The following is an 8,614-nucleotide window of genomic DNA, read 5'->3' as shown; positions in this document are numbered from 1 at the left end:
TTTTTAGTGTTTTTAGAGTCTTTTTGAGTCTTTATAGGAATTATCATGGATGGGAGCTTAATGGAGCTAAATATGAAGATTTGGAGCATAATCAAGCATTGAAGCTGAGCTACGAAGTTGGGAGACGAAATTTAGAGAGTGCATCGATCGACACACTGATATGCATCGATCGATGCTAGGCCAAAGTCAAAATTGGAAGTTTTCCCACAAGTTTTGAAGATTTACAAAGTTGCCCCAAAGTCTTTCATATTTGCATCATTAGGCCCAAGACGTGTTTTTGAGTATTTATAGGATTTTATTGGTCATTGTTTAGACCTAAGTTTTATTTTCTGCAACCAGAAGAGATATTGAGAGCTTTGGAGAGATAGATCTGAATTCATCTGTAGAGAGAAGATTCTTGAACTCCCTTCCTTACTTCTTAATATCAATTGCTTATTATTCAGAGAGATGTTTTGTGCTTTATTAATCATGTCTGAGTAATTTGCTTGTTAGGTTTAGGGTTTTTCATAGGGTTTTTATGATTTATTAGATCTGAGATTTTTAGGGTTCTTAATCTTTTATGATCTTCATCCTTGGTTGTTCTTCACAATAGTTCTTGATTGATCACCTAGAATTATTATCTTAGGAAAATAAATTGATATGAGAATATAATTGTTTTCCTGATTAAACCATTGATGAGCAAATTTATTTCTTGCAAAGAGATTTGAATTAATAAATTTGTGAACTTATCTAAACCTGTTCTTAAAGCTGATTTTTAACCTTGAATTTTGCAAAGAGATTTGGATTTTCTGGTTTTAAATTTAGAAAATATTTGCAGTGAGAACTGATTTGTTTTACAAGTGTGTTTAGAGTTCTAGATCTGATATTTAATTGCTTGAACCCTAATTATTTGATTGATTTAATAACCCATAAATTCCTGAGAAATTCCCTAGGCTTAGCTCTTTGATCCTTTGAATTTACAACACTTTTAAATTCTGTTTTGCATTGTCTTTAATTTATTATTTTGATTTAGCATAATTAAAAGATAATAAGTCTATTGTGTGAACTAGAGTCTCTGTGGATTCGACCCTTAGGGTATTACAACTGCAAGGCTGTTAGTACCTTTAGGGTATTACAATTTGAGCATATCAATAGCCTTATGATAAAAACTTAACAGAAGGTTCGCCAAGCGAACCCAAACCGGAGTCGTGACAATTTCGTCCGTCAACGGGTCAAACTCCGGCGACCAGGCTTGCACCATCAAGTAACTACCAAACACCTTCCACGGACCTCCAGTCAGAGCACCTAGGTATTCCTCCTCCTTTTCAAAACGGATCATGAAAAATTGTCAGGGTAAATCCATCACAAACATCTTACCACTCGGCTTCCACAACTCCTTTAGTTTCCGGGTCAGCACCGGGAGCGACATATGACGTCCTAACACCTTAACGATCATGCATCTCTTCCATCACCCATGCATTGTCGTCAGTACCTCTTCCCCTATCGTAACCTGTGGTTCACCATCCACTCCATCAGGAAACTCTAGCCGCACTCTCTCCGTCACAAACTCATCATCGAGCACCTCTTCTGGTATGGGCGCTCCTCCACCCTGACTTCCCACGACTTTCTGTACCCATGTTGTCCTTGTATCCGACGGATCTCCCGGCGGCCTCCCCTTATCACCGATATCCACCATGGTAGCATCCTCATCACCCTCAAGTGAGACCCTAGGGTTTTCCTCGGTCGCCGCCATTTTTCATGTAATAATCTCTTAAAAAAAAGAGGGAGGGATGCAACACGAGGACTTCCCGGGAGGTCACCCATCCTAGTACTACTCTCGCCCAAACACGCTTAACTGCGAAGTTCTAATGGGAACCGGTGCATTAGTGCTGGTATGATCGCATCCAAAAGGAAAAGCAAAGAATAGCAAAGTTATGTTGACGATTTATCCTTTTAAAACATCAATATTATCGACGAAACCAAAATGGACATGTCATAAAATGTGATAACAATGCATCTAACACTCATTTACTTCGTCGTTAACCAATCCGTTATGGATAAGATGATTTCGTTTTCTTGATGGGAAAAATGTTGTTTAAACTATGAACTTTTAATGATAGAACTTTCATATATAATATAAAACTTACAATTAAAGAAAATATATATCAAACAAAATTAATAAAGACAAAACTTTATATGATAACACAATAACAAAACCATTATATAAATAACATAATAACAATATAAACTATTACAAATTTTCATTAAAAAAAAGTTCTTCTCGCGGTTTTCCGCAGGATAGTACCTAGTATATGATTAATTAGTATGTCTTAAAAAAATTATGATTAATGTTATTGTTGTAAAAAAAATTGTTTTTAAGTGGTATATCTTTCATATATCAATAATTTCAATTTTAATTTAGTGTGTTTGAATTTATATAAATATCTTTCAAACAATTCAATTTAATAGAATGATTTGTAAAATATATATAAATTATAAGGACTAAAATGAAATATTTGAAAGATTTTGAGGGCCTCAATAGTGCATCCTCAAAATTGAGGGTTCAATATATAACCCCTTAAAATTTGAGGTTTTAAGATATTTTTGGGATTTAAAATCCTTCAAAATTTGAGGGTTTGTTGGAGATGCTCTTAAGTTCATGGTATATATATTTTTTTTTTTTTTTGAAATTCTATGAGAATTTTTGTTTGTTTGTTTCAAAGATGGAAATGAACTGACAACCTAGATACTTTTTGACTGGTTCATTATTATCAATTGAAAAATGGTGGATTTAATACCATTTTGAATTTGGTTGAAGAAGAATTTCATAGATTTATAAGGATATCTTAGATTTCATATCCAATAAGGGTGGATTTTCTAAGGAAAGATTATTAATGTCTTCCCAAATTAATTTGAGGCAACAGTTGACTAGAATAAACATATTTGGTTCACAATTCATTAGCCTTACACACCAAAGATAAAGCTTGCCATATATATAGGAGCTACAGTTTTACCACATTTGTCATCCAAAAAAGCTAAGCAATATATGCACTTCCAACATATATCCACATCCAAGAAAATGCCTTCTCCTGGCCTCAAAAGAAGCGTACTTTCCGTTCTTCCTCTTCTTCTTCTTTTATCAATCACTCCTTTGTCTTCATCTTTTTCTCCAAGTGACAAAGTCACAAAAGAATTACTTAACGAACTCTGTTCACAACCGACAATAGAAACCAACTTCTGCTTCTTTTGGCTAACCACTGATCCAAAAACGTTGACCCTCGACTTGAATGGTCTTCTCGATTTGGTCATGCGAAGGTCGTATTATTTGGGCTATAGTAACCTAATGATGATGAAAGGCTTAGCAAGAACCACGACTGATTCGAAGCTCAAAAACTCGTATGGGTCTTGTATAACATATTATGAGTCAGCCGTTAAATTGAACGCGGAAGCTATAGGGTTTGTTAGCTCTAAGAACTACTTGTTAACATCTCAGTCGGCTGCCAAAGCCTTTGTTATTATAGCTGTGTGTGAAGCTGTTCTTACTGGACGTAAAAATGTGCCGGCTTATGTTCCAGAACGCAATATAGTGTATAACAGAATGTGTAACATTGGTAGAGTTTTCTCAGACGTTTTGAGGTCGTGATTATGTGTGTAACTTTCACCTGCAAGAAGGGAAATGAATAAATTCATATTAAATTACTGTGTCTTGCATCTTCGCTATGGCTGTCAAATCTCGTTACTTCTGGTGTAAATTTGTGTCAATCATATATACATATCCATATAACTTTTAAAATTGTCCTACAATATATCCTACAATATAGACCTTTTTAGCACCAAAAATAAGAGAACTCGGGAAAGTAAAGTAAAGTAAGAAGAATACTATGAAGATGTATTGAGGTTGTTACTGATTTATAGACTCAACAAAATATGATCAAGAAGCTGTGAACAAAAGACTGATGCATATACATGGACAGCTACAAACGACGAGTAAACGTTGAACACATGTACAAACACAGACGCAATGATTCTTTAGCCAGAGAATCAGAGAACACTAGCTCTGCCAAGACAGGTCAATGTGAAGTCATATGGAATGAAGTGGCGTGATGAACCTTGAGTCTTATTGAGAAGATCCAAGAAGTCAGAGCTCAACCAATCATGTTTTAAGATCATGAGAACAAGTCTTTCATAAGCAGCAAAGTAAACCTGAAAAACCCAACAGAGCAGAAGAAGGTATCAGCTCCATCATACAACATAAAAATATGTTTAGCAGTTGAGTAAACTTGAGGCAATATAGAGCAGAAAACAAAGCAGCATCATGAAGAGGTTGTGTAGTGAAACAGAGCGGAAAAGTTTCAAGTTGCAGCAAACAGTGGAGCGGCTGTGTGAGAGAAGCATGCTTGTGTCAGGTGCGACAGGAACAAAAGGCATGGGTCAAGTTGAAAAATAGAGAACAAGCTTGTAACCAAAAGACAATAGGAAGAAGCTTGTGGAACCTAGGGTTTGTGGAAAACTCTAAGAGGTATAGAAGGAAGAGGTGGTAACAAGAAGAAGATTAAGCACCTTGGACCTAAAATTGAGAGAAGCATACATAGTTGTGTTTGGTGTTGTCCCACCAGCAAGATAGAGAATCTGTCAGTGGTTTTTGTAGAGGTTCACACTGGTCCGAAAACACAAAGAGTGGTGGTTCCTTTAGTTAATGTAGATTAGAGTGGTAGACACAAGTGTGCTAGATATCATTGGCAAATGTGAGTTTTGTGTTCTAACTCTAGTGAATGATTCTGGACTTGGTCCCTGGAATGTAGGTCATCGGAAACCCGTTAACAGATCTCTTGTGTCGTCTCTTCTCTATGCTCTCATCTCTCTTTCTAGCACGCATCTCATTACTTCATGCAAATCAGATAACTATCTCTGCACTAATGCTAAGAATAGCAAAGTTTTTCTCTCTCTTAGATTAGGACTTGTGGTCTAACTATGAATCAGAACAAGAGATTCTATAATTAGTTCTAGTGGAAATAATCGATCGCAAGCATCTATAAGTATGTATCATCAGACGTAGCAAGGCCATCTACCAACGAGCATAAGAAAGAAAGAAGCAAAAATGGCAACATACCTGATGAACAGAGTTTTTCTGTCTTCTCTGATGTTTTTTGTAATGATTGGTTCCTTGAACGCCCAAGTGGCAGACATAAAAGCAATCTGCGGTAAAGCAAAAAACCAATCCTTCTGTTCGAGCTACATGAAATCCAACCCGAAGACATTGGGTGCTGATCTTCCAACACTTGCAAAAATCACCTTTGGTTCTGCACAAACAAGTGCATCAGAAGCTTTCAATAGAATCCAATCTCTAGCCAAGACAGCAACCAATCCAACTTTCAAGAAAGCATACACCTCGTGCGTACAGCATTATAAGAGTGCAATCAGCAGTCTCAATGATGCTAAGAAGAGCCTTGCGTCAGGGGATGGTGCAGGGTTGAACATTAAGGTATCAGCAGCTATGGAAGGACCTACAACATGCCAAGAAGACATGGCAAATTTCAAAGTTGACCCTTCTTCAGCTATAAAGAACAGTGGTGAGTTTCAGAACATTTGTGGCATTGTTCTTGTCATCTCGAACATGATGTGAAAAAAGGGCTTGAATTCAATCTCCCTTCATACTCTTTAGACGATTACATTACACAGTTATAATACGTACACTGATATCTACACAGAATATTAAAAACCTGGTTTCTTAGCATCTTGTATTTGCATAGGCCTCACTTCTTTGATAGAAGAAATTAAGAGACAACTATANGAATAGCAAAGTTTTTCTCTCTCTTAGATTAGGACTTGTGGTCTAACTATGAATCAGAACAAGAGATTCTATAATTAGTTCTAGTGGAAATAATCGATCGCAAGCATCTATAAGTATGTATCATCAGACGTAGCAAGGCCATCTACCAACGAGCATAAGAAAGAAAGAAGCAAAAATGGCAACATACCTGATGAACAGAGTTTTTCTGTCTTCTCTGATGTTTTTTGTAATGATTGGTTCCTTGAACGCCCAAGTGGCAGACATAAAAGCAATCTGCGGTAAAGCAAAAAACCAATCCTTCTGTTCGAGCTACATGAAATCCAACCCGAAGACATTGGGTGCTGATCTTCCAACACTTGCAAAAATCACCTTTGGTTCTGCACAAACAAGTGCATCAGAAGCTTTCAATAGAATCCAATCTCTAGCCAAGACAGCAACCAACCCAACTTTCAAGAAAGCATACACCTCGTGCGTACAGCATTATAAGAGTGCAATCAGCAGTCTCAATGATGCTAAGAAGAGCCTTGCGTCAGGGGATGGTGCAGGGTTGAACATTAAGGTATCAGCAGCTATGGAAGGACCTACAACATGCCAAGAAGACATGGCAAATTTCAAAGTTGACCCTTCTTCAGCTATAAAGAACAGTGGTGAGTTTCAGAACATTTGTGGCATTGTTCTTGTCATCTCGAACATGATGTGAAAAAAGGGCTTGAATTCAATCTCCCTTCATACTCTTTAGACGATTACATTACACAGTTATAATACGTACACTGATATCTACACAGAATATTAAAAACCTGGTTTCTTAGCATCTTGTATTTGCATAGGCCTCACTTCTTTGATAGAAGAAATTAAGAGACAACTATAGTATTAGACTAATAACAAAGAAGAGAAAAATATCTGAAAATCAAACTCATGATCGTTTTACACATCAAGTCAACAACATAGGGAAAGATGAGAACAATGCGATTATATTTTTATTCAACAAGACTTTCTTTTAACAGTTTCATTATCAATTGAATAATAGCTGACTGAATACCATTTTGAATTAAAGAATATTAAAGAAGAATTTCATATATTTTTAAGGATATTAAAGAATTTCACATCCNGACCTACAACATGCCAAGAAGACATGGCAAATTTCAAAGTTGACCCTTCTTCAGCTATAAAGAACAGTGGTGAGNATTTTTTTAAGGAAAAATTTTTTTTTTTTTTTTTGTCGACAAAAGATCAACTCAAACGAGTTAATGTGAAGGAAAATTGTTTACAAACAAAACATGATGTGGAGAGGTACGCGCTTGGCGTGCCAAGGAATCCGCACTAACATTAGCGTTTCTTGAAATTAAAGAAAAAGAAAAAGATGTAAATTCTTCCCTATCAATCTTGTGTCCTCTAGGTACATCGCGAAGGCTGGCCAGTCAGTAAGAGAAGACACCATCTTCACCAAATCGGAGCAGTCCTATAGAAGGCCACGTCTCGGAAATCATGCCTAATCATACACCGCATCGCCCAAAGAAAAGCTTCAGCTTCGGCATGTAATGGTGATAGACTTCGACGAAAATTCCTAGCGCCCATCAGCGGTGACACAACTTGGAGCGAGGTAAAACACCATCCAGCACCTGCAAATTGGTCTCCTGCTTTCCAGGAACCATCTATAAAGCAACGATAGCCCGAGAAGAAGGGTGAGAGTGAAGTAGTACTCGCCCGACCCGATAAAACTACAGCGATAGGGTGAGAGATGTCTACATCATCCTCTAACTGAGCCTGCTGCCACCCTGTAGCTTCTCCTTCTGCAACCCTAACAATATCCTCTGGTTTTTCCACAATATCTTCAAAAACTCGTGCATTCCGGGCTTTCCAAATATACCACATAAGCCAAGGAAAAGCTGCAACATGAGCCCCTGGATTCTGCTGCCCTAAGAAATGATCCACATTTGCATATACCGAATCTGTCGGAAAGGAAAGTGGGCCCACCGGCACATGGGCTAAAGCCCTTACCTGACGAGCAGGAGGACAAACAAAAATTGCATGATTTATTGTCTCCTCCTCCGCTCCACAACGAACACAACCTAAATCACATGCAATACCACGACGTCCCAGATTAGCCGAGACCGAAATACAACCAGATAACACCTGCCACATAAAATGTTGAACATTTGGAGGGCATCGGACCCGCCAAACGCTAGCAAGAAGGGGTGTTATGTCCGGCCCAGAGCCACGAGCCATGAAAGGCTGATTTACATCAAGTCGTGCAGTGTAATAACCCAATTTGACTGTATACCGCCCTGTTTTCGTGAAATGCCAACCGAAAGGGTCTCCCATTTGATTTCCTCCTAATGGTATAGCCTGGATCAAATCCACATCAAGTGGATCAAAATGCTCATGAAGCATGTCCAGCCGCCAAGTGTTCGTTTGACGATCAATTAAATGATTCATTTGAAGAGAGAGGTCCTTTACCGGCCCCCTACTTAAAGCTGGTCTAAGGGATTGAGCTGGCATCTAAGGATCAGACCATATAGAAATGGTGTCCCCGGAGCCAACCCGTTTAATAAGTCCTTTATTAACCAGAGAGCGAGCAGAACATATACTTCTCCATCCGTACGATGGGGAGTAAGACCTAATAGGATCCAAAGGATGCGTATTCCTATAGTACCTACTTTTAAAAACCCTGGCAAACAATGAGTTTGGAGCATCTATCAGGCGCCATAGCTGTTTAGCCAACAGGGCCGAATTAAAGTCATCCACATTCCAAAAACCAAGACCACCGAGCTGTTTACTGACACATAATTTTTCTCAAGCAAGCCAATGCATGCCCCCTGATTGACTATTAGTGCTCCACCAAAA

At 38.0% G+C, this 8,614-nt stretch overlaps 3 protein-coding genes across 3 annotated transcripts; all 3 read left to right on the top strand.

The window, feature by feature from the left end:
* On the top strand, window positions 3,021–3,646 carry LOC104746064. The gene has a single exon (XM_010467448.1). It carries the CDS (start codon window positions 3,026–3,028, stop codon window positions 3,620–3,622), a length of 597 nt encoding a protein of 198 aa, XP_010465750.1. The 5' UTR covers window positions 3,021–3,025; the 3' UTR covers window positions 3,623–3,646.
* LOC104746065 (pectinesterase inhibitor 2) lies at window positions 5,075–5,602 on the top strand. The gene has a single exon (XM_010467449.1). It carries the CDS (start codon window positions 5,078–5,080, stop codon window positions 5,600–5,602), a length of 525 nt encoding a protein of 174 aa, XP_010465751.1. The 5' UTR covers window positions 5,075–5,077.
* Window positions 5,943–6,470, top strand: LOC104746066 (pectinesterase inhibitor 2). Its single transcript, XM_010467450.1, has one exon. The coding sequence runs from the start codon at window positions 5,946–5,948 to the stop codon at window positions 6,468–6,470; it is 525 nt and encodes a 174-aa protein (XP_010465752.1). The 5' UTR covers window positions 5,943–5,945.

This window comes from Camelina sativa, chromosome 15 (assembly GCF_000633955.1).
Source record: "Camelina sativa cultivar DH55 chromosome 15, Cs, whole genome shotgun sequence".
Classification (NCBI taxonomy): domain Eukaryota; kingdom Viridiplantae; phylum Streptophyta; class Magnoliopsida; order Brassicales; family Brassicaceae; genus Camelina; species Camelina sativa.
The sequence above is the reverse complement of the archived record's forward strand: the minus strand, read 5'-3'. Positions and strand labels throughout refer to the sequence as shown.

Bases quoted from the DNA above. Each gene is read 5' to 3' on its own strand.
- LOC104746064 (XM_010467448.1), top strand. From the start codon at position 3,026: ATGCACTTCCAACATATATCCACATCCAAGAAAATGCCTTCTCCTGGC.
- LOC104746065 (XM_010467449.1), top strand. From the start codon at position 5,078: ATGGCAACATACCTGATGAACAGAGTTTTTCTGTCTTCTCTGATGTTT.
- LOC104746066 (XM_010467450.1), top strand. From the start codon at position 5,946: ATGGCAACATACCTGATGAACAGAGTTTTTCTGTCTTCTCTGATGTTT.